At 40.2% G+C, this 27,607-nt stretch overlaps 1 protein-coding gene across 1 annotated transcript in view; it reads left to right on the forward strand.

Moving 5' to 3' along the window:
- Positions 1–27,607, forward strand: part of LOC105702752 (transcription cofactor vestigial-like protein 4) — a 50,441-nt gene that overhangs the window by 14,354 nt on the left and 8,480 nt on the right. Inside the window, exon 2 of the mRNA XM_012430571.1 lies at positions 3,737–3,939. Within this exon, the coding sequence (XP_012285994.1) occupies positions 3,882–3,939 (58 nt within the window). The 5' untranslated portion in view covers positions 3,737–3,881. The remainder of the gene's footprint in view (positions 1–3,736; positions 3,940–27,607) is intronic.

The following is a 27,607-nucleotide window of genomic DNA, read 5'->3' on the forward strand; positions in this document are numbered from 1 at the left end:
AGAAAATTCCATCGCGAGGCTTTCTCTCCGACGCGTCTCCCGGTCTGGTCTCGGATTTCGGAGGAATGCCGGAATTTCTCGGGGAGCTTAGGAGTCGATTAATTTAAACGGAACCAGACCAACTACCGGAACGAGAGTGGCCGCTTTCGGTTTGCTTTTCGCCTCCTTTCCCCGCATCTCCGCGTCCGTGAGAAAATTCTACCGCGCGACTTTCCCCGAGGACTTCCTCTTGCCGTAACTGCGAATCCGCGTTTCGGGAGAATCTTCGAATTTTTCCAGGAGGGAGACGACCATTGATCCACGATGCGATGTGTGCAGTAAGCCGCCATCTTGGATCGTCGTCCTCGCTTCTTAGAGGGGATTCGAACGTTCAATCGTGGGTTTGGGAAATGTTTTTTTTTTCCCCACGGTTTTTGCGTTTCGCCCCGGGTCTGCCTTTGGACTCGACGGGAAGGCTTATCACGTAGAACTTACCTTAGAAACAGAAAATTCTCTCTTCGGTGTAACCGGGATCCGAACTCGAGAGACTTCCCGGTACAGTGGCGGACATGAATGCCTTCCCTGTAGATATGGCATCGCCGATGCATGATGGGAAGGCATTCATGTCCACCAGGGTACACTCGGTGAACGTAACCATGTATGCACAGGAGGCAACACCATATTAGAAAAATGATATGAATCCTATTGGAAAATTATGTGCTTATTGGGTGCTATTTTAGTACTACAACCCCAATTTTAGTACTCCACCCCATACCCCAAAAATCGGTGGTGGTGATGAGTGAACGTACACTCAGCATCACCACAGAGTATATTTCCTTATAGAAGGAGTTTAAAAAAAAAAAGCAGTGCCGGAATTAAGTGGTATTTAAGTGCTCCAAAAATATCCCACGGGCGAGTCCGAAATGCCACCCCTTTCACCCAAAAACTACCCCTGAGCATATTTACCCCAAGAGAGAAGTGGTAGAAATAATACAACTACATAGACTTTCCGCGCAATAATTAGGTGCTATTTAAGTGCCCGAGATATATGATGAAACCAAGTCCGAACTGCCTCCCCTTTCATCCAAAAACTACCCCCCAATACGTTTACCCCAGGAGAGAAGTCGTTGAAATAATACAATAACATAGACCGTTTTCATGCAGAAATTAGGTGCTATTTAAGTGCTCCAGATATATGATGGAACCAAGTTCGGACTGCCACCTCTTTCACCCAAAAACTACCCCCGAGCATATTTGCCCCAAGAGAGAAGTGATAGAAATAATACAACTACCTAGACCATTCCCGTGGAATAATTACGTGCTATTTATATTAAATATATTAGCAGTCAGTGCTTACAGTACATGTACGTCGTGTATTATTTCAGCTACTTCATTACCTGAAGGATTTTGCACCTTTTCGTTACATACACCAACAACTTCTCTAGATGATATATTTTTAGAAAAATATTCGTAACAGAATGTTACGTCTGAAAAAAAACACTCACATGTTCATAATAACTTAATTATTTATTTATTATTAGTTTTTTGGTCTATATTAGGAAGATAGAATACATTAGATTAAGGTTAAGTATACATTTCGAAATAACGTACCATTTTGTAACATTTTATGCACTCTGCACTCTCTACTGCATCGTACTGAAGACTGTTTACTTCATACATTTCACTGTAATCATTGACTTCATTTGCCATCCTTGCTTCTTTAACTTGAATCTACACGGTTTGAATTTGAATTTGATCTACCCAACACGTTGAGCGTAGGTAGCGTAGAAAATGTGTGATACATAAAATGGCGTTTGATCAGTAAACATATTTAGTGAACGTACCCATTCAGCAGATGAGCGCTAACCGATCACTCAACAGTTGTCTCTTCTGAATGCACTTAATGATTATCGTTTGGAATCTTCGGAATATCCCGAATGTTTGTGAAATAGAACACGGTTTCACAGGGTGACGTTTCTCCTGTCTTATAAGGCACTCGAATCTTCGGAGAGTTCAGAATTTACGATTCGATCGGCTGTCTCCGTCCTTCCGCGTAGGTGTGACTTCGGATGAGTCGCCATATTGAATTCTTGTCCTCTCCACCTTTCGTGCGCGTGTGCGCGGGAGCGTTTGAAGATTTTCTCGCGGAATCTGAAAGTTCTTCGGTACTTATAAAGTACATACATCTTGCACCGAATGTTCCCGAAGGGAAGAAAAATTCTAATTCCTTACATTCCTCCTAATCGTGGCATACGCGCGGCCGCCATACCTGATCCTCCCAGTTCTTATCTTTGCGCGGGAATATTCAAAAACAGTGGCATTCTGCCCCTCTCTCCAACTTTATCTTATTCGATCCGGGAATTTTAAAGCGATTCGCGAATGTTTCTAATGCGGTACTTCAAGAAAGAAGTCATTAACACCCGAATTAAGGAAGTCCCTATTAAGGTGACATGAAAGTGGCGTCTAAAGAATCTCGTTTATAAAACTTTTCAACGCGCATTGAGTGCACCGAATCATTCGAAATTTCACCACTTTAATACAGAGGCCCTAAGGAAGGTCCTGGTATCCACGAAATTTCATTTTTGGTAATTTACTTATAAACGTATTTACAATTTTTCCACATTAGTGCCATCCTGCGCCATCTGTGATTTCAGTGCCAACAAAATTCGTTTTAGCATGGACTCGCATAAGACAATATTTTTTGAATATCTTAACAATTATTTCTGTGGATATTATATGATTGTCCATCGGGCGGACATTTTGCGTTCCATGAATATTCACTGTATATCTTAAATATTTGCATGATATTCTCGGAGCAACGAAATATTATACGTGAATATTCGTAAAACATTCATAAGTTCCAGGAGCGTTATTTGGGTCGCGACCAGGGTTCGGTAAGTATAATACGTCATGTAATATACGTAGTTTCCTGCGTGTGCATTACAACGTATAATACGTCTCTAGTTTTCTACGCGAGCGTGAAGTATATTGCGCCCTTCTATTTCTAAATATAAAATAATAAATCTAGGGAGAAATTATACATTAAACAGGGTTAAATTGAAAGAATTTTAAACACAAGCGCCAGACTAATCATTCTTTAACAATTTTGTACATATTTACACGTATGCTGAAAGACGTTAACCTTGCGAATACATATATTCTACATCTGCGGTATCCGCCATTTTGAATACAAGCGCCAAATTAATTCCTTGTTCCTCAAAACATTCCCGCGTTTACGTATGTGCTAAAAGACGTTTATAACCTAGCCGATGCTGTATATCGTCCATCTACGGCATTCTTCATATTGGAAACGTAATTCACTGGTTATCCACGATTTTCTCGGGTAAACTACTTTACGCAATATACGTGAAAAACCTCGAAAGAAAATGGAGAATTATCCAACCCTGATTGTCGCCACCGCGATATGCGGGGCACTCCAGATCATCTCCCTCTCGAGATTTTTCGGCGAGGTGGCGCGAGGCTCGCTCGAGTGTCGGAAGGAGGCGTAGTCGTTGTTTATATATTATTATGATGAAACTGCGAAGTCGGAGCTCTCGGCCGCGCGGCGGCGCGGGGCGACGCGAGCGACGCGCGGCGGCCGCGTGGCGAAGGAGGGCGCGCGCAGCGGCGGGGGGAGCGCCCGGCGAGGGGTCCGCATTCCACAGACAATGTCACGTTTTTTAATCCTCGTTTCACTTTATCTGCCGCCGGGGCCGCGAGGGAGCCCAAACAGTTAAAGCCGGCTCTCCTTTTGCAGGGCTCGGTTTTCCTGGACGCGCGCGGCCTTCCGGAAGGGCTGCGCGTACGATAAGGAGGGGACGAAGGGCGCCGAGGAGGAGGAGCGGCGAGGGGAGCGGAACGGCCAAGGATACTCCCGCGGCAGGAGGGAATCGCGTAGGAGGATGTCGGCCGTCGAGAGTGCCTTGGACGTCCTCTCTAGGGCAGCCACCATGGTGCAAGGTCAGTGCTCGCATTTTTACATATCTCCTTTCCGACGCGTATTTTTACTCCCGCCTTTTACGGCGAACTGCTCGTCCTCGCCGTTGTTCTCGAACGCCTTCTTCATTTTTCTTTCTTTCTTTTTTCTTTTACCCAGCATATCCACGCTGGAAGAATAATCGGGAATTATGTCGATTGCGGGAGAACGCGATAATAGAAAATGGATGGCGAGAGCGTTACGCGCTTTTCTTCCCTTATTTTTTTTTGTTCTTGAATAACCGAGTACTCGGTAATGTAACGTTTTAAGGTGATATGAAAGGGTCATTATATATATATTTTTTATTTTATATATATATATATATATATATATAAAATGTGTTTTGTGACATTATATATATATATATAATGTTTTGTGATGTGTATATAACATATAACATATATATGTATGTTATATATATACATATATATACACCCACATATATCAAAACGTCAAAATATTTATAAAGCTTTTCTTCAAACTGGGTGCACCGAATTATCTGAAACTTTAACACGTAATTATGGGGGCCCTAAGGAAGATCGCGATGTTCGTGAAATTCCATTTTTCGACAAGAAATGTCCATTTTTTATTTTTGTCCGAGATAAATATACATTTATTTTTTTTTCGAAACATGAAATTTCACGAGCTTCCTTAGGGCCTCGATAATCTCGCGATAAAGTTTCAAATGATTCGGTGCCCCCAATTTGAAGGAAATATTTATAAATGTTCTAACTCTTTGCTGTATATATATGACACTGTCATAACGCCTCAAATAACCCAATGTCTTGAATACAAAAAAAAAAGAATACGTCGTATGTGCGTATAAATTATAAGATGAAGTTTAATAATAATAAAATAGTAGTAAATAAAATAAAAGTAGGATGGTCTGGTGATTTTGAAATTATTCCTTCGAGGTTTAATTTTCAGAAACTCCGGTCAAACAATTAAGTCGATTTAGTCGAGATGGGGACGTTTTGGGGTCTGCTGTAATAAATGAGTAGAAATTCCTCGGGATTTATTTGTAAACGAGAGCGACAATGCTCTCGATGCATCAGTCGCGTTTACGTAGATCAGGGTTGGGTAAGTGTAATACATCATGTAACATACGTGGTTTTCTACGCGTATATTACAACGTATAATACGTCATGTAATATAAGAGGTTTTCTACGTGTATATTGCAACATATAATACGTCATGTAATATAAGAGGTTTTCTACGCGTATATTGCAACGTATTATACGTCTTCAGTTTTCTATATGAGCGCAAAGTATATCACGCCCTTTTATTTCTAAATAGAAAATATTAAATCCAATTAGAAATTCGATATTAAATAGGGTTAAGTCGAAAGAATGTTGAATGCAAGCGTCAAATTACTTAGTCTTTAAAAATATTGACGCATTTAATTATACGGTAAAAGACGTTTACAACCTAGCGGATCGTTCATCTGCGGCATCCGCCATGTTGGAAGCGTAAAATTCTAAAGAATTTTGAATGCAAGTGCGAAATTAATTTATTATTCCACCCAAACATTTACGTGTTTACATGTGTACTAAAAGACGTTTATAATCTAGCGGATGTCATATATCACGCATCTGCGACATCCTTCATATTGGAAGCGTAATTTACTTGTTTCCTACGATTTTCTCCGGTAAACTAGATAGTTTACGTAATATACGTGAAAAGCCTGAAAAAACGCAGAATTACCCAACCCTGACGTAGACTGTGGTTATTGTATTGTTCTCAAGAACGAGCCTCCACCTAAATCCATCAGGCATTCCGGCCAGAGTTGGATTAATCGGAGATCGTAGAATATTTCGCCTCGTTTATTTCCAGCCTGGAATTCGCTAATTATCACATTAAACTTTACTTCCCCGCGCTTTCACGCGCGGCCCGAGATGGATCCGGAGATTGCAGCCGAGAGCTGCTCTCTTGTTGGAATGTGCAACGAGAGAAATGCTAGAGGCCCCTAGGTCACCCTAGATTTCCCGATTGACAAATTTTCGTAGTTACTTTGACCCACGACTCGATTAGATCATTCTCGATGGAATGTGGCACGGGAGAAGTGCTCGCTGCTTCTCCGTCATCCCAAATTTTCCCTAAATATTTATCGATTAAGCTGTCCGACATAGATGGCCAACACCTGATAAGCTAATTTGAATTCGTCGTACTTGTCACAAAGCAGGAGTGACCCAATAGACGAAACGCTAACGATAAGTCAGGCCGCACTTGAAAAACCTATACGGCATGCACGCAGCATTTACTTTGCCACGCAAAGCATTTAAGGTGAAGTATAACACGTCGAGGAACTTGATCGACGTCGATAAAGAAGATTTTTCTNTTGAAAAGAATTGAAATTTCATGAGTTTCAGGACCTTCCTTATAGTCTCCCTATTCACGTTGTAAAGTTTCAAACTATTCGTTAAACCGAGTTGGGAGAAATGTTTTATAAACAAAACCTCTTCGATGCCACTTTCACATCACCTTAAGGTGATATTAGAGGGTCATTATATAACATATAACATATATATGTATGTTATATAATGCCCCTCTAATATCTTATATATACATACCTTATATATATAAGGTCAAAATATTGATAAAACATTTCTCCAAGCTGAATGCACCGAATCAAAAAAGTATGTGATTGTGGAGTTCATACATAGGTATTTAAAAGAATCCTTCTCACCGGAGTCGATCAAATTTCTCGACGTCTTTCACTGCACCTTAACTCGAACACATAAAATACGTTGAAATATGCATCGAGAGAGATGCTCGGTGACCCTGAATTTTCCGAAATATGGATCAATCGCTTTGGCACGTCCCACCGTTGTTTGTCGTTAACTAAGAAGTATGCCGCATCCAAATGGGATTTTTAAACACGGGTTATTTATTTTAGCTTTCCCTGGTGCCAGATGCTATTTTCAATTGCTCCGGATATTTCTTGGTTATTTTTACTTGGGGAGAACAATTCTGAGCAGTATTTAAATTTCGAGTGCACGCTACAGGCTGGCGGTACAATTCTATTGGAAATTATAGAACTGATCCATTCATTGGTTAAGGTGAAACGGAATCCCCCTCAAATCAGTCAAATCGAGTAAGACACTTTTTTTTTTTTCAAGGTATTCAATAGAACTGTCTGAACCTTTGACACACGACTCGTGAGCACCTAGGAATTCATCCTAACACTTTTAAAATGTGGATTTTTGTAAAAAAATTTTTACCGTGCCCAGACCACAACCGGAATGGCGTCGAGTTCTCATATTTCGATCGATATCCAATTATTGAATGCCCTAATATGAGAAACGAAAGAGTCAGGGCAATTATACGACAATTTAGAATACTCTGGTAATCGAGAAACTTGCATTTAAACGGGATAAAGGCAAAAAAAGGTGTTTTATGCGCTTCTACGCTAAAACGATAGGAATACGAGGTCTCAGAGTGAAAATTTAGTTGACACGGAAATCACAGATGGCGCAGGGTGTCGTTTTGCAGTCAATTAGGGCCCCAGAAAGCATGAATCCAGGGGATTTCTGGAGTTTTACTTCGATTTCTTTATAATTATTGTGCGAAAACGGCAGATGGAGTGTGCCATTTAGTACAACACTCGATATAATTCGACACAGCTGTGAATATAAAAACAAGCGGCGCACGGTGTCATTATGCAGTCAATTAGGGCCTCAGAAACCATGAATCCAAGGGATTTCTGGCGTTTTACTTTGATTTCTTTATAATTATCGTACGAAAACGACAGGTGGAGCATGCCATTTAATGCAACACTCAATATAATTAGCACGGTGTCGTTCTGCAGTCAATTAGTGCCTCAGAAACCATGAACTCAGGGAATTTCTGGAGTTTCATTTCGATTTCTTTACAATTATTGTGGGAAAACGACAGATGGAGTATGCCATTTAGTGCAGCACTCAATATAATTCGACACAGCTGTGAATGTAAAAAGAAACGTCGGCCACGTAGGTATTTAGGAAAACGTTTTTTACCGCCGTCGATCAAGTTTCTCGGCGTGTTTCACTTCACCTTAACGTGTTTACGTAGTTCACGGTGGAATGTGCTATAAGAGGAATGCTCTCGGTCAGCCTAGATTTCCCGAAATATGGATCAATTGCCGCTTCGAGCACCTCCGATGCTCGTCCCTCGTTACTTTGAAAGGCACGACGGATTCAGACCCGATTAGATAATGTGCGCTGTTTATTTTAGATTCCTCTCGTCGCACATACAGCCGCTGGTAGATAAATGCTCCGGAATACTCGAAGAAACTCCCGGTTAGTTCCCTCGGCGTGCCAAGACGTTTGCCTGTCCATCACTCGTTAAATCGTCGGTAATTGCACTTGTATGCCCTTGTATCGCGTACCAGCTAGTAGAGTGACCGTAACGTCGAAAATACGGACATTCCTGGGACAGTTGTCATTCCAGGAACTCCTGATGAACCTTCGTGTCCGGATGTCATTTTCCCTCGCACTTCTTCTACCGTCCCCCCCTGCGGAAAGAACAATTGCAATAAGTACTGAACATTGAAATAATCTTAAGGTGATATGAAAGTGTCATATATACATACCAAATAGTCAAAGTATTTATAAGACTTTTCTCCAAATTGGGGGCACCGAATCATTTGAAACTTCATCGTGAGATTATGGAGGCCGTGAGGAAGAACGTGATGTTCGTGAGATTTGATTTTTCGAAAAATGAAACCGTTCGAATATATTAAATCAACCTGATATATCAGGACGTGAAAGTATTTATAAAACTTTCTCTCCAAACTGGGTGCCCCAAATTATCTAAAAATTCAACACGTTATTATGGAGGCTATGCGGAAGACTGCGCTGCCTGTGAAATTTTATTTTTTGGAAAAAAAAAGAAAAGTATCTTTTTTTGGTTCTTGTCCGAGATAAGTAGAACATTTTTTTTTTTTTTCTAAAAAAGTAATTTCACCAGGAGCGCGTTATTCCTTGGGGCCTTCATAATCACGTGTTACAGTTTCAGATGATTCGGTGCACCCAGTTTGGAGAAAAGTTTTATCAATATTTTGACTTTTTGTTATGTATATATCATAATTTCATACCACCTTAAAGACGCGAGGGTACTGTCGACATTAATTGCGCCGGGTAAAGGCTCGGAATTATTTCTCATGGCTAGCGGAGTGTCTTTCGTTCCTCCATAATCACATGTTACAGTTTCAGATGATTCGGTGCATCCAGTTTGGAGAAAAGTTGTATCAATAATTCGACTTTTTGTTATGTATATATCATAATTTCATACCACCTTAAAATGAAGTGAAATACGTCGATGAACTTGATCGACGTGGATAAAGAAGATTTTTCTAAATGCCTACGTTGCTGACGTTCGTTTTTATATCGACAGCTGTGTCGAATTATATTGGGTATTGTACCAAATGGCATACTCCACCTGTCGTTTTCGTACAATAATTATAAAGAAATCGAAGTAAAACTCCAGAAATCCTCTGGATTCATGCTTTCTGGGGCTCTAATTAATTGCAGAGGGACCCCCTGCGCCATCTGTGATTTCTAGGTCAATTAAATTTTCACTTCGAGACCTCGTATTACCATTCTTTTGGCGTAGAAGCGCATACAACACTTTTTTTGTCTTTATCCCGTTCAAATGCGAGTTCATCGATTATCAGAGTGTTCTAAATTGTCGTAAAATTGTCCTGACCCTTTCGATTCTCATATCGGAGCCTTCGATAATTGTATATTGATCGAAATGTGAGAGCTCGACGCCGTTTTGGTTCTGGTTTGGGTTGTCAAAAAATTTTGTTCAAAAATCCAAATTTTGAATATGTCAGGACAATTCTTAGATGATCAGGAGTGATGTGTCAAGGTTTCGGACACTTTGGTGCAAAACCCTTAAAAAAAAAGTGTTGTATTCGAATCGACTGATTTGAAGGGGGGTTTCACTTCACCTTAAAGGCGCTAGGGTACTGTCACCATGAGCTGCGCTGATTAACACGTTCTCTGCCGCGTGGGGCGTATACCCCCCACGGTCTATTTACGACAGCGTACTCGTCATTTGTTTCGGCACTGAACGTGTTAAGGGGTTACACCACTTTGACCCACCCAAAAATTACGGTTTTTCAAGAATTTTATTTTTTAAGAATTAAAACGTTTTTATCCAAATTAAAGTACAGTAAGGTATTATACTACTATTAAACAAAAGAAAATGCTTTTTTTGTATTTATTGTTTTTACAAAAATGGCGGCTTGAAAGGCGATTTACCGGAGCGCTTGCGAAAATCGATGATCGTGCGGTGGGCACGATAACTCAGTCCAGGTTTAAGTTAGAACAAACGAAAAAGAATTAGTTTCCGTAGCCCAAAAGCTAACGAAATACGTAGCCGTTTTCAGAAATATGCATTTTTCACAAAATGGCATCGATTCGAAAGGAAAGATACGTATTCTGCCCTAAATTTCGTTAATTAATGTTGCATAAAAAATGCGAATATCAATACATTGAAAAAAACCATACGTGTTTCGCTAGATAAACATATCACGAATAAAATAAAAAAAGAGTCAAGACGATTGATTGAAAATTGGCGGAGCTAGAGTGCCCACCGATTTTTAAAATGCAGTTTTAAGAAAAACGCGTTTACACCTATACACCTGCCCACCGCACGATCACCGATTTCCGCAGTGAGCGAGTTTAATAGTAGTATAATACCTTACTGTACTTTAATTTGGATAAAAACGTTTTAATTCGTAAAAAAACATTCTTGTAAAACCGTAATTTTTGGGTGTGTCAAAGTGGTGTAACCCCTTAAGGGAAAAGGCTCGGAATTATTTCTCATGGCTGGCGGAGTGTCTTTCGTTCTTCTCCTTTTTCGTGTTTCTCCTCTTCACTCGCGTGTCCGATACGAGATCTGAGTTTCTCGGGCTGGCGGGGAGTATCCTCGCACTTCGAGATAAGATTCCGAGGCCTGAAATCGAACGAACATGATCTCGCGGATTTATTGCATCCGCGGAGCAAGCATTCTCTTTGCGTAAACGAGATTACTCGTAACCCCTGCCGAGGTCCGAGTTGGCCCGAGGAATAGTTTTTCCCAGATAGGGGACATTAATTAACCCCCTTCATAAGTGAGAGTCTCGCGACTGAAAGTGAAAACGGAGCAAGAATTTATTGAAGTGAGAATTGTGGAAGGAATTTATTCGCTATGGGAACGGAAAGCAGCCTAAGATTCGTGGAATGATGTCTCCGAGCAGAGTATGACCATGTCATTGTAAAAACTTAATTATTGTCAATTATTTCTTTTCTATGTGCCTCGATTTTAAGGGGGCTCTTATCTATTGACGGTAGTGTAATAAAACGCCGGATTTTTCTGACGGGTACAGGAAAATAATGAAACGTTTAAATACAGTTTAAGCGTGTTATTGACCATACTCTTAAATCGTATATCGATATATTTACTTATCATTTTACATTTGAAACAATTTTTTAGTAATGATACATTGTAAAAAACGTACGTTTGGTGTACATCTGTGATTTTCAGGTAGAACGATCACTCCAACATATTCTTGCGTATTTGCGACAAGGATCATGAGTGCCTGCTCACGTTTGACCAATTTCATTAATTTCTAGTAAAACCCGATAATTTAAAAAAGTTATTCTATCAGATAATGACAAAAATTGGCAAGAAAATTATTAGTAAATAACTAAAATTTTAAGCAATTTCGCTTCTATATTGCTGTCGGTGATCATTTCTATAGGCGCGTATTCTATCATGTGTGCAAAAATATGTACTATGTGGTACCAAAACTTTTTAAGACATCTTACGACTTAAGATGGTAATATATACCTAAAAGTATAGCCAATAATATGTATAAATTGTATCTTCATTTTGTGCCTCACTTTTTCTTGTACCTGTCAGAAAAATGGGTACTTTGACCCTATCAATAGATATAGGCCCCCTTAAGGTGATATAAAAGGGTCATTCTATATATATATATAAAACATCAAAATATTGATAAAACTTTTCTCCAAATTGGGTGCTCCGAATAATTTGAGAGTTCAGCACGTGATTATGGAGGCCCTAAGGAAGAACGCGATGCTCGTGAAATTTCATTTTTCTCAAAAAGATGTGATCTTGGTTCTAGTCTAGGATAAATAATGAAAATTTTGGTTGAAAAATTAAATTTAATGAGCATATCACGTATTTCTTTACGGCTTTCATAATCACGTGTTTAAGGTGAAGGGGACATTCTATATGTATGAAACGTCGAAATATTGATAAAACTTTTCTCCAAATTGGGTGCCCCGAATAATTTGAAAGTTCAGCATGTAATTATGGAGGCTCTAAGGAAGAACGCGATGCTCGTGAAATTTCATTTTTCTCAAAAAGATATGATCTTGCTTCTAGGATAAATAAAGAAAATTTTGGTTGAAAAATTAAATTTTACGAGCATATCACGTTTTTTTTTAAGGCCTCCATAATCACGTGCAAAGTTCCAAATGATTCGATGCACCCAGTTTGGAGAAAAGTTTTATAAATATTTTGGCGTCTGATATATATATAGAATACTCCTTTCATATCACCTTAAGATCATGATGACCCTTTCATATCACATTAAGATCATTACGTCCGAAGTGGTAGATTTCACCACCAATTCAGGAAAGCCTTCCATACACCCCGAGGCGATTCTTCGATTAAAACGATTGAATGAAATATTACGCCCGTTAAGGTGATATGAAAGTGGCGTGAAGAGGTCTCGTTTATGAAACTTTTCACCGAATTGGGTGCACCGAATCGTTTCAAGCTTTACAACATGAATATAGAGGCTATAAAGAAGGTCCTTGACACCCATGAAATTTCAATTATTTAAAAAATTTGCTTATACATGCTTTCAAAGTCGTTTCTAAAAAAATGAAATTTCATAAATTTCAGAGCCTCTACATTCACGTCGTGTATGAAACTTTTCTCCAGACTGAGTGTACTAAATCGTTTCAAACTTCACAATATAAATACGCAGTGTATAAGGAAGGTCGTAAAACTCATGAAATTTAAACCTGTTAAAAATTTGTTCATAGGTATTTTAGAAATTTGTCATAAAAAAAATGAATTTTCACGAAGGTTAAGATCTTTCCTATAGCCTTTACATTTACTTTGTAAAGTTTCAAACGATTCGGTACACCCACTTCGTAGAAAAGCTTCATGAACGATTTACTTTTGCGGGTGCCACTTTCGCATCCCCTTAACCCTTTAAGGACGGGGACTTCTTTTGACATATGGGTGAGATTCATGAATACGTACAGGCAATATTGGACCAAATGTCGGACGCATATATGCGGCGGTAGTGCGCAAAGGGTTAAACCGGAGCGCAGTGTTGGGCAAAGGCGGCATAAAAATGCGTCCTTCCTTCGGGGCTCGGCGAGCACGAAACGAAAGTGTCGTGTGGCCCATTCGGAATTTCTCGTACCTGCCGAAAGAAAAGGAAATAATCGAACACGTCGCATATCGTCGCGCAACAGCTCCGATGTCGCATAACCTCAAAACGAGCTCTCGCACGTCCTTCGCGCGCTTTCTCGCGAGCTCGTTAAGGTGAAGTGAAACACGTCGAGGAGCTTGATCGACGTCGATAAAGAAGATTCTTCTAAATGCCTACGTTGCCGACGTTCGTTTTTATATCGACAGCTGTATCGAATTATATTGGGTATTGTATCAAATGGCATACTCCACCTGTCGTTTTCGTACAATAATTATAAAGAAATCGAAGTAAAACTCCAGAAATCCTCTGGATTCATGTTTGCCGAGGCCCTAATTGACTGCAGAGGGACCCCCTGCGTCATCTGTGATTTCTAGGTCAATTAAATTTTCACTTTGAGACCTCGTATTACCTTCGTTTTGGCCTAGAAGCGCATACAACACTTTTTTTGCCTTTATCCCTTTCAAATACGAGTTTATCGACTACCAGAGTGTTCTAAATTGTCGTAAAATTCTCCTGACCCGTTCGATTCTCATATCAGAGCCTTCAATATTTGGATATCGATTGAAATACGAGAGCTCGACGCCATTTTGTTTCTGATCTGGGTTAAGTTAAAAAATGTTCTTGAAAATTCAAATTTTTAATGTGTCAGGACAATTCTTTGACGATCACGAGTCATGTGCTAACTTTTCGGACAGTTTGGGTCCAATACCCTTGAAAAAAGTGTTTTATTAGAATTGACTGATTTAACGGGGGGTTTCACTTCTCCTGAAGTGATATCGCCCGAGGCCCGGTCTCTCTCGTTCGAGCCCAGCGAGAGAGGGACCTAACCTCGTAATCCCTCGATGGACATTCCTTGCTGGATAGGAAGCTTTCCCAAATAAATGCCCGGCTAGTTGAGCGCATCGAATAAAATAGCACCGCGCAGTGGCATCCCTGACACGGCGCGGCTGTGGATGTGGATGTGCATCGCGAGTGCGGTTTGTTAAGTGATGGCATGTCGGGGGTCGAACCTGTTCCGAATACCGCTATAGGTTGCGCGCGCCGCCGCCAGGCGGCGCTCTCATCCTTGGAAGCGATATCGATGCGCTCACACGTCAGGGTACGTATTTATATCTACATATTGGCACGGAACGCGGGAAACATGAACGGGGATTCTTTTTATCGTTGAGTAAATGCTGTTTCATTTTCTTGGACCTAGGCTTTCCTGAATTGGTGGTGAAATCTACCACTTCGGACGTCATGATCTTAATGTGATATGAAAGGGCCATTCTATATATATATACACACACACAATATCAGGCACAACGGACGAAGTCTAAGCATTATTGAACGGGGTTACATAAGTCGTTTCGGTTTCCGACGAAGATTTATACCTCTCCCAGGATTGTGCGGTTATGCGTCACTCGAGGCTTTTTTACGTAAAATACCTAAACATAAAAAATTAGGTACACTGCCTAGCAAATTACGAGACACAGATAGCGGCACTATGGCCTTACTCTTTCAAAGTATTCAAAGTGTGCATCATTTGCGAAAGTTGATTTTTGTTAAAAGGAAATATAATAAATATACTAACCTTCAGAAAGGCCTTTCAGGGTTTAGCATTCCAGCTTTTGATACGTTCCTTGGAAAACTATAAATCGCCCATCTCTGATCGTATTTGATTTATAATAAATTAGAAATAAGACCAAGAACTGCAGGATCATAATCCGGTAATCATGTAATTTTTCTCGCATATAAAACTCCTGACGTAAAATATCAAATAATTTACTGTATAGGAAAAAAAAAAACTATGTTAATTACTTGGAGTATTTTACATACCCAACCCTGATACCGGCTAGATACGCTTTCTTGGAAATGGTACTATATCTGGTATATGCATAAATAAATTATGATTACTGCTATGAGACTCCCCCATTTTGATTGCACGTTTGTAACGAACTAAGCCTATTCGTTATTATCTGACATTAGTCAATTTGTTTGATTGCGTAGAAAGCATTATCCGTAAGCAATTGTCTGCTTAAAAAGTATGTAAACATATTCCGCCTTAACATGTACGTAGAAGCGGATAAAATGTGGACAAGGTTAATCCTGATTGTTATCATTATATGGATCCTCGCATTTCTTTTTTTAACCCTTATATGGCCGGGCGAAAAAGAGGTGCTTATGCGAAGATAACCAGCTGAATTTTATGATTTTACTAGTATTTGGAAAAAGGCTCATAAAAGCCAAACGAAAAGCAATATTTACATAATTCAAAAAGCAGGGTATTAAGGACAAAATAGAGAAAAAACGGTGACGCTAATTTTTCTATATTCATTGAAAATTACATAAATAACAAAGGTATAAGTGATAAAAAAAAAAAAGAAAAATTGAGTTCTCTGTTTCAAAACGTAATTGCACATAGGAAAAGTCATCTTTTTATCATAAATTTATATAGACCGTTTATTGCAAAGTATATACTTTAAATTTCCAATATATTTTTTAACAAAATAAGTAATATTGCACAAGAAACATAAAAAATAACTCCAAGGCACGTGGTAGGCGCCGGACGGATTATCCCATCCGAAACAAGTTAGTGTTATAGGCTATAGGTTGTTGTAGGTAGGTTATAGATTGTTATACGTATTGTTGTATTGCTATTTTAATTTTCTCGTAATGAAATTAGACTATTTATAACGTATTATAAATTTATTTTGAGATAGAGATCTCTCGCAAAGCGAATAGTAAAGCGCTACAAGGTGCGGGCCGATATATCGGCTCTGGCACTTTTCGCCAGTGCAGCAAGGGCCGATATATCGGTCTCCGGCACTAAAAGGGTTAAAAATCCACTCAACCAAGTCTATTGAACCATCTGATTGGAGTGACGCGGCCTGAAGAACATTTGAGCAACATTTGGCCATGGACAATGCGAGGCACTCTTTCTCGATGTAGGGTCCTGCACGTGGTTAGAAAATAGCTAAAGAAAGGACTCGGAATTTTTGACCCCGATCAGGGGCGTCTTCAAAGTGGCCACCTCAGGGTCTGCCATGGCGACCCATTTCCAAAATGGTATCGTATGGCTAACAGACATCGCGGACTTTCTCCAGGATTCGAGGAAGTCTGTGCCGACCTGGAGAAACGAACCTTTGGGAAATGCTATCCTAAAGTCAGCCAATCAGGGCTCAGCATCCCAAATGCATCCCTTCCTAGGTTTCGACAGAGGAAAGGGAAGAAAGTGCATCGAGAATGCAACATTCCATATTTTTTAAGATTCAGACTCAACTAGGACTTCGAACAATTCGGATGTTTTGTCTCCGCATTGGGACTTAGGGCGTAACCCGGATCCGCGATTGTACCGCGAATCCACATCGACAAATTGTATTCTCTATCCGTTATTTTATTAGTACAATAAATTCTTATTATTGTTTTTATTTAAACTCGTGCGTGGTGCAAATTCAACGAACTCTGAATTTACCCGCCAGGAACTTATCTCAGCGCTCATTTTTAAACGGCACAAACAAAGTCTTCATCATTTCTTTCTTTAATTCACCCCTACATTCTTCTTTTATTCCGCAGAATGCGGACAAGGTTATCAAGAAAGCACTCCGATAATAATTTATTTATCGCGTAATGTCATTACGCATTGTTTCCGAAGGACATCATGTAATTATTTCCGTTTCAATGCTCGATAAGCGAATGCTATTAGACATTTCGAATATATTTACAGTTTCCTAGCTTACCAGCCGCGCTCGACATTTCCGATCGACGGTCAAGCTGTCTAGCGGGAAATTTGAATCGGTCGTCGCTGTCTCTCAATCATTTCTAAGACGTCTGTGCGACTCGCGATTACTCACCGTTCTCAAGATTTTTTGATCCGCTTCTTGACTTGAACGCCTCTGTGTTAATAAACACCCAACTGGAAATATGTTATCTAGATCGCCGCGGTGCGCAAGATCCGTGCGATAACATCAAATCTAGATCACTTGCGACGTATAACGAGCATAACTGTGCGTGCCCCCTTGTAATGCAGCCCAGCTACGTAATCGTCGTTTGATTCAATTCAATCGTATCTCATACTGCTCTCATACCGTATCGGGTGAGTCGTCATGACTCCTCGTATATGTTCTCTTAGACAGCTCGCATTATCCGGCATTAGCTTCTTGTGCGTGACTGCGTTTACGTGACTAGCTACTTTGGCGCACATGACTGGCGTCTATGGAGCAATGTAGTTGCAACTACCTTGCATGAGTTAAGGTGAGGTGAAACCCCCTTTAAATCAGTCGATTCGAATACAACACTTTTTTTTTAAGGGTATTAGACCAAACTGTCCGAAACTTTGACACATCACTCCTGATCATCTAAGAATTGTCCTGACACATTCAAAATTTGGATTTTTTAACAACATTTTTTAACTCAACCCAGACCAGAACCAAAATGGCGTCGAGCTCTCATATTTCGATCAATATACAATTATCGAAGGCTCTGATATGAGAATCGAAAGGGTCAGGACAATTTTACGACAATTTAGAACACTCTGGAAATCCATAAACTCGCATTTAAACGGGATAAAGGCAAAAAAAGTGTTGTATGCGCTTCTATGCTAAAACGATGGGAATACGAGGTCTCGGAGTGAAAATTTAATTGACCTGAAAATCACAGATGGCGCAGGGGGTCCCTCTGCAGTCAATTAGGGCCCCAGAAAGCATGAATTCAGAGGATTTCTGGAGTTTTACTTCGATTTCTTTATAATTATTGTACGAAAACGACAGGTGGAGTATGCCATTTGGTACAATACTCAATATAATTCGACACAGCTGTCGATAGAAAAAAGAACGTTGGCAACATAGGCATTTAGAAAAATCATCTTTATCGACGTCGATCAAGTTCCTCGACGTATTTCGCTTCACCTTAACTTAATGCGATTAATCGCTAAGGGAATTCGAGTTATGGCATTGCTAGACTATGTAGAAAAGCCAAACGTACTACCATATGCGCTTTTCTGAGAAAAAAAAAATGAAGAAACTCGGTGGAGTTTCGAGCCAAATACATTTGCGTGAGACATTTATAAGGTCGAAGGACGCGAGAAATAGCAAGGGTATATTTTTTAGGTTTGGGAGAATGAGAAATATGTAGTTGTAGCTACCTTCCATGAGTAAACTTGATGATTAATCCTTAAAGGAATTCGAATTAAGGCATTGCTAGACAAGGAGAAAAGTCAAATGTACTACCAGATGCGATTTTCTGAGAAAGAAAAATGAAGAAACTCGGTGGAGTTTCGAGCCAAATACATTTGCCTGAGACATTTATAAGGTCGAAAGACGCGAAAAAGGGCAAGGATCTATTTTTTAGGTTTGCGAGAATGAGAAATATGTAGTTGTAACAACCTTCTCTGAGTAAACTTTATGATTAATCGCTAAAGGAATTAAGGCATTGCTAGACACAAGTTTAAAAGTCAATTTTACTACCGGTTGTGCTTTTCTGAAACAAATGACAAAACTCGGTGGAGTTTCGAGCCAAGTACATCTGCGTGGGACATTTAAAGGGTCGAGGGACGAGAGAAATGGCAAGGATCTATTTTTTAAATCGCGTTTAAAACCGGGCCCTGGAAGTGATTACGCAGCACCGAAGCTAATTAATTCAGGCAAGGAATAATCAGAGTGGCGAATGCACTTGACTCGCGCATTCGTAATAGCCCGTTGCAGGCTGGCGCAATAAACGACTCGTTAGAAAAATCCTCTCGCAGCACAAGGCCGCGTTCTCGACAATGGAACAGGTGCAGGTCACCTCGGCCCGAAGAATGCCTCCCATGAAACGCGATCCCATTTATTATTCGATCAATGTCTCAATATCTTCCCGGTAGAAGACAATCCGTCGATGCTTCCCAGGATCCGGAGGATGTCGGTAATTACAATTAACGGCTAGGATTTCCAGACTAGATCGTGTTTGTGCCGCATGTTTTACGGTATCACCTCGTTATATCCCGGCCGAGCGGATGCCTAATAAAAGTATACGGTAACGTTTGCGCTCGAAACCGTTTTAACCTAATATCCTCGTCAGAGATATTACCTTATCACCCAGGAAAGGAAATTCTCGGGTACAGGGCGTAGATGTGCGCTGGTGTGCCTTGAATTTGTCGGTCCTCTCTGTATAGAACAAATAGGTATCAGTTATCCAATTAATATATATGTTACAGTGAAACACCGAAATCTGAAGAATGTCGACTTTCACCGGTGAATGTCAACATTCACATAGTCGCTTAGTGTATGTCCGAAATATTTGCTAAATACCCTTATTTCTGACTTACACCGGTAAATGTTGACATTCACCGGTGTGTGATGTTGACACACACTGGAGAGGGTCCGAATGTACAACAATGTAATGAAATATTCGATCTTTCACCGACGTATTTGGTATCTGTTGACATTCACCGGTGAAAGTCGACATTCTCTAATTTCGGTCATTCACGGTAACATATAGATCAGGGAAACTAATGTATACAATCGCTCATTTTTAACGATAAAAAGGCGAGTCAAGCTATTCAATAAACAAGATCGATTTGGAAATAAATATTTTTCTACTGAAATTATATTTTTTATTTCGCCTGACTTATGGGGTACCTTTGCGTATCTCTGATCAAATACGATTAATCTTGGAGGTGTATTATGTGAGCGACGTATCTCACGCAATTTGCTCCGGAATGTGACAAAGTTCTCTGCTACAAAGGAAAAAGATTAATTACTTGAGAAAACACGTATATAAAAAGACTTACCTTAGTTGGAATGCATACCACAAAGTCCAATGCGTGAAATATTTTTATAAAATTCAAGAATATGATAAACGTCACAGCTAGCCTCGGTCTCAGTTATACATCTGTGTTAATGTATATTTGAACACTGTTACGGAAGATATTTCCACGAGGACTTTCTTGCAACATACCTACTTATATTATGCAACTTCTAATCCAGTTTTTTAACGCAATGTTTTGAGGTTTTAAAAAAAAATGTGTGTACAAATTCATCGACCACTTCGTACTCGGACATTCTTTCCCTTATGGGAAAGACATGGGATCGTGAATATGTTTGTTGGCCTCTTTAGCAATGTTTTGAAGTTTAACAAAAAATATGTGTACAAATTCATGTTTGTTGGCCTCTTTAGCAATGATTTGAAATTTGTTAAGAAAATGTGTGTACAAATTCATCGAGCGCTTCGTACTTGTACATTCTTTCCCTCGTGGGAAAGACATGAGATCATGAACATGTTTGTTGGCCTCTTTAGCAATGTTTTGAAGTTTAACAAAAAATATGTGTACAAAACGAGGGAACTACAACCCTACGTGAGCGAAAGATTTCCAACCTAGGTAAATGACATAAAATGCTTTTAATTTACAATTAAGGTGATGTGAAAGTAACGACACAAAGGTCTCGTATATGAAACTTTTCTCCAAACTAAGTATACTAAATCGTGTCAATCTTCACAATATAAATACGGTTGGGAATAAGGAAGGTCCTAAAGCTCATGAAATTTCAATTTGTTAAAAATTTGTTATAAAAAATGAAATTTTACGAGGGTCAAGACCTTCCATATAGCCTTTACATTTATTTTGTAAAGTTTTAAACGATTCGGTACACCCAGTTCGGAAAAAAGTTTCATGAACGCGATTGACTCTTTAGATGCCACTTTCACATCTCCTTAAAGTACGCAAAGCGAAACGATAATCCGCTGATGATATACAGAAAGTAACGTTCTTAACACGATAAAGACTAGCAGACGATAATTTTTAATTGCAAAATTTTATCTAGGGGGCGCTCGCGGCACTAGATCAGGAAAAATCTGAATATCTCGTACCCCTAAATTGAGAAAGATTTCAATGCATGGCGTTGTATCTCCTTATGCTACTTCGTGATACCAACGTCTAACGTCATGGCCGACTCCGTTTCCTGCACCCGCGATCGTAGTCGAATTCAGCACATTCCGTAACGCCGTAAACCCGCCGCGTTTCCTGTCTTTGGGGCGGATTTATTCCGCAGAATCGCACTTTGCTCGTACACGGAGAAATTCCAAAGGAATTGCGAGGTCGTCGTGCGCCTTTTGTGTAGACCACGCGGCTCCCTTGTGGCCGCCATGTACGAAGTGCAAAGAAATATTGTAAAAAAAGAAAACATCTAGAAAAAAGAAACGATTGTTCCGTACTGAGGTTGCCCTTTTTTTTTTTGGTTAAGCATATGCAAAGTTTGACAAGGAAATCATTCTTTTCGTATCTACACGTGTCAGGAAAGAATCAAAATGGCGTCGAGAGACGCCTTGAGGCGTGTATCTAAATTTCTCGCTGAAAAATATGTTTCACTCGAAACTCTACCGAGTCTCTTGATCATTTCAATGTCGTGCACATGTATTACTAGATTTTTATTTTTTTACTTTTCTTATACCAATGGCTCTGAACCTTTTAGAAGTCACGGGATACTCTTGATCGCCCACAAGAAACGATAAGATTTCATAACGTGTCCGTAAATTCCCTTACAAAAGGTGGGTTTATAAGATCTTTGCTGGATGAATGATTACGCTCGTATTGTGCGAAAGGAAAGCGGCCTGCACTGATAAAAATGCCCATGTAAATTTACATACGCAATCATTAGTTATTTTGATGCGACAATAAATTGCAGTAAAATTACATTGTCTCCGTGATATCGCATGTATTTATACATTTTCTAATTTGTAATTTTTCCATTTTGCGTATTTCTATGTAAACCTTCGGTTATGAGGTATGTAAAAGTTTACATGTTTTAGAACGACCATTTTAGCTATAACAATCCGAACGCTTGTTTTAAATTTCGCGCCGCTTTCTAGTCGGGCGCTTCAGACTTGTTCGTTTTGCCTACACTTTCTACACTTTTACGAAGAGTGTACACTTTGGCGTTCGTTTTGACGGAAGTGACGCAGACGTCGCTGTTCGTTTTGCGAGAGCATCTACCTCGAGGGTACACTTTTTTTACACGTTCTACCCTTGATCCCGAGCTAGTGCAAGATGTTATAAAAGTGTATAGGCCGGGAATTCGGCGGCAAATTTCAAAATTGAAAAGACCAACAAACAGGAAAATACAAAGTTTGTCCCAAGATCTCAACGTAATATAAATAGAAATAATGATTAATACATTTTCTTTATGTATAGAGCGATTTAGCGTTTTAATTTTGTACGTAATTTTTTAAAAATTGTATAATCATTATTTGTTACAAATGATGTATTGATTTGCAATTGATTTATTTACAATTATTATGTATTCCTGCATCATAGATTATCACTATTATCATCATTTGCTAGAAGGGGCGTCGACGAAAGTGTATATACCCTTCTGCACCTTTCAAGAAAAGTGTAGTACCCTAGTTACCCTCGAGGGTAGAAAGTGCAGACAACGCGAACAAATCTATTGTTTAGAAGACGTGATCATTGTCTAAACAACTGTTGCGGCTAAACCAAGCAAGACTGTCCCTAGGGACAATGGACAGAAAAGACTCTCAGTCTTTGTACACAGAATCGAGCAGTTGGCTCATATTCGGAATACTCTACTTTTGAGACATACACGCATATTTGTATTACAATAAGCCATCATACCAGGCTGCGAGATATACGAAATACAGGTAACCCTCCTATAACACGGTAGATAGGTTCCTAGAAAATGCCATGTTGGGTAAAACCGTGTTATATGAGACTCAGAGCCAGGACAAAAAAGGGGGATTACGTTCCGAAAACCTATTAAAAACAAACATTTTTTTTTTTTAATTCCATATAAGCAACTTAATTTTTATTAAAGATATAAATGTATGTATAACACAAAACGAAAAAGAAAAAACAAGAAATATTATTTTCATGTAAAGGCACTACAGTTCATTATTCCTTCCCGCCATTATTTTAAGGTAATTTAGTTTTTGAATATGTTAAACAAAAATCATGTTACCCAGTGCTGTAGGAGTACAGTGTTGTACAAAGGTTTTCGCAATTTTCTTATCGTGTTCGAGCGAAACCGTGTTATAGAATACCGTATTGTAGGAGGGCTACCTGTATAGGAAAATTGTCAATAGTAGATGCGTGTATTTTAAATACCTCCTACAGTAATTGCACTAATACCTAATCCCTAATACGTAAATACCCTAATATCTGATGGTATATTAATTTCCATAGATCTTTATCAGAGTGTACACTGGGAGACATCAATGCCCTCCCATCCTGCACAGGCGATGTCGTACCTGGAGGGGAGGCATTCATGTCCACATTGTACACTGGGAGACATCAATGCCCTCCCATCCTGCACAGGCGATGTCGTTTCGACAGGGGAGGCATTCATGTCCGCCATTGTACATTGCGTCTTCAACCCGCGGGAGAATTCGATTAGTTCGTTAGGACATTGTTCGCGGAAGAAATTCCCGTTCCTCTTCCTTTTACGTGGACAAAAGTGGGATTGCCTTGCACACATCTCCGGAGTACGACACGTAGAGATACGCTGACGGTGTCTCTTTCGGCGTTTCCCCTCTCGCTTTCGACGGTAATCTCCGTATCTCTCCTTCTTCCTCCTCCAATCTCCGCGCGGTCCCCGACAGTCCTCGAATGCAAGATCGAAGAATTGGAAATGTCCCAACGCCTTTTCCGAGTATTCACAGTGCCGACAGTACCGCATAATTACACACGTCGTCGAAATATCCGAGGTGTGTATTACACCGTGTAAATGAACGATCCGGACATGATTCGCTGATCGTGCCTTTCAGCTCTCTCCTTTCTTGTCCTTTCTATGTTGTTCTTCGAATTCATTTCGCGAAGGCAAATCGTCTTCCAGGTCGGAATCGTACTTACCGGTTTTATTTTCTTTGTTATTATCTCCCCCCTCAATTATTTCCAGGGTTGACAAAGTTTGGTCGATTCTGATTGAAACCAGCGGTTTTTTTTTCTTTCATTTTTTCCAGTAAATAAAATACATTACGTAAAACCCACTCGGTTTTAACCAGGGCTTTAACCGGTTACAACCATCTTATAAAATCCATCAGTATGTATGTAGCGGAGAATTTAATCAAATATCATGTGTACTCTGTACCTACACGTGCACACTCCACTTACATCCAAAGAGATTAAAATAAATTCTAACCTACCTACTAGGTAGTATTCTAACATTTAATTCCTGCGTATACTCGGGATAAAGCAATGGAAAGAACTCGGTTTAAACCAGGTTTTAACCACTGGTTTTTGAGGCAACGATTTAGCCGGTAAAAACCAGCAAATATGATTTAAACCTGTTAAAACCATTAGTAAAAAAATAATCGGATTTATGCCAATCCTGATTCTTTCAGATCGATTTTGTAAAATAAGATCATCTTTGAACCGGAAACTGCACTTTTCGGTTCTCCCTCTCTCTCTCTCATTCTCTCTTCCTCTCCTCGCTTCGGTTTTTGTCTCGTCTTCGTCGTCTGGGTCGATTTCGCGAAACATCGTCTCTGAAACGAGAACCGTGCTCTTTGATTCCCTCGTGTCTCCTCTCTTTCTCTCCTCCTATCGCGCCTATACTTCCCTCTTCGTCGACCGCTCGCTCGACTCCACGAAGGAGGCCGACATGGGGACCGGAAACCACCGAGAACTTCTCGGGTACCTCTCTTCCCATTTCTCAATCGTCTTTCTCTTTCTCTCCTCGCTTTAGTCCCTCGCTTCTACTTCGTCGCCCTTTATGTCGATTTCGCGAAACATCGTCTCTGAAACGAAAACCGTGCTCTTTGATTCCCTCGTATCTCCTCTCTTTCCCTCCTCCTATTGCGCCTATACTTCCCTCTTCGTCGACCTCTCGCTCGACTCCACGAAGGAGGCCGACATCGAGACCGGAAACCACCGAGAACATCTCGGGTACCTCTCTTCCCATCTCTTTCCATTTCGCAATCGTCTTTCTCTTTCTCTCCTCGCTTTAGTCCCTCGCTTCTTCTTCGTCGCCCTTTATGTCGATTTCGCGAAACATTGTCTTCGAAACAGAAACCATCCTCTTTGATTCCCTCGTGTCTCCTCTCTTTCCCTCCCCCTATCGCGTCTATACTTCCCTCTTCGTCGACCTCTCGCTCGACTCCTCGAGGGAGGCCACATCGAGACCGGAAACCACCGAGAGCTTCTCGGGTACCTCTCTTCCCATCTCTCTCCATGTCTCGTTCGCTTCAATCGTCCCCTCTTTGTCGCTCTCTCGGTTGACCACACGAAAAGGACCGACTTCGAGAAACCGGAACCGTGTTTTCGGCTCCTCTTCTCTCTCTCTCCCCCTCTCTCCTTCCTGCCTTCGTGACCGTCGTCCCCTCTTCGTTGATTTCGCGAGGTGCGACTGGCCGAAAGCTATAGCGCGGTGTGTGGGGGGGGGGGGTGCGCGCGCATCCGTGCACTCCCGCTGGCCCGCGCATGCCCGTCAGTGTGCCAACCGTACTATTATTCTATTATTTATACTATTATTTTAATATTATTTTGGTCCGGCGTACTATGCATTTTTAGAACAAGAATAGTATGCGAGTTATACTATTATTTCCGCAGGAAATGGAACTGTCGGCGACTTTTTCATTATTGATGGATATTTTTGTTTATATTATACGTTTTCTTCGTAAAGACCCTTGTGCTTTGCTAAAATAGGGAAGGGAATTAAACCGTTCAGCTTTTAATGTCAGTTCATTATCGGCATTAGAGCTTATTACATGTTTAATTTCAAGTCGACTTGTGAAATATTATAAACGAGCGTTGTAAATATAAATATATTCAATATTATACGTTATTTGGTGGGTTGAATTGCATTTCCTTTTAGTTTCGAATACAGGGCTAGTTTTTATTAAAATATTTAAACTTCTTAAGGTGATGTGAAAGTGGCGTCGAGGAGGTTTCGTTCGTGAAACTTTTCCCCGAATGGGATTTATCGAATCGTTTAAAACTTCACAGCCTGAACATGGAGACTATAAGGAAGATCTCGAAACTCATGAAATATCTTTTTTTTTTTAATTTGTTTAGGTACTTCATCAATTTCATACAGGAAATGTAATTTAATGAGTTTCGGGACCTTTCTTATATCCTGTATATTCACGTTGTAAAGTTTGAAACGATTCGTTACACCCACTTCGGAGAAAAGTTTCATGAACAATTCACCTTTCGGATGGCACGTTCACATCCCCTTAAGCTGATATGGAAGTGTGATATATATACGTACCAAGAATTGAACGTATTTATAAAACTTTTCTCTAAACTGGGTGCACCGAATTATCTGAAATTTTAATGACTTTACTGATCATGGAGACTCTAAGGAAGAACACGTTGCTCGTGAAATTTCATTTTTCGAGAAAAATCTTGCATTTATCTCGGGCAAAAACCAAAGAGAAGATATTTTTTTTCGAATAATGAAATTTTACGCGTTCTTCCTTAGAGCCTCCATAATCACGTGTTAAAGTTTCAGATAATTCGGTGCACCCAGTTTGGAGAAAAGTTTTATCAATATTTTGCCATTATATATATAATGTCAAAATATATATATTAATACATATAGAATGACCCTTTCATATCATCTTAAGGGGGCCTGATTTATCCCCGAAATCTTTATAAAACTTTTCTTCTATATATATTAGTATATATTAAGGTGATATGAAAGTGAAGAAAATATATATATATATTTTTTTTCACTTTCATACCACCTTAATGCATACTATCAGTTTCTTGATTATATCAGATTGTCCTATTATTTTAATCCGATTGTATTACAGTAAATAGATGTGAAGTTGGCAACCCTGGGCACACGCGGGCCTCTGCTTCGTGTGTGCACGCGGGTCTCTCCTCCGTGTGTGCACGCGGGCCTCTCCTCCGTGTGTGCACGCGGGTGCCCACCTGAGTGGGCTGCCGGGAGACCCGCGGGCATGAGCGCGTTTAAGGGCCGCGTGGTGGGGGGCGATGAGACGGCGGATGAATGAATGGAGTTAAGACAGTCGTAAGAAGGCATTCACGAAACCACGGCCCTTTCGGAAATACCTCCTCCGGCTGGTCGCGCTGCCGAGTGGCACCTCGGGAATATCAACGACCTGGTCGGCCAATATTCCCGGGCGATCCGAAGAGAGACGACCCCGAGCGAGTCTTCGCGGATTTCGCGATACACTCGTCGACACTTTGCGTCCGGATATCTCGTCGCGTCGGAGACGCTCCAGAGGATTCGGGAGGCGCGACTTCCCCGTGGCGCTCTTTATCGTCCGTT

The sequence above is a fragment of the Orussus abietinus genome, unplaced genomic scaffold, assembly GCF_000612105.2.
Source record: "Orussus abietinus isolate OABI.00-Male unplaced genomic scaffold, Oabi_2.0 scaffold446, whole genome shotgun sequence".
NCBI lineage: Eukaryota > Metazoa > Arthropoda > Insecta > Hymenoptera > Orussidae > Orussus > Orussus abietinus.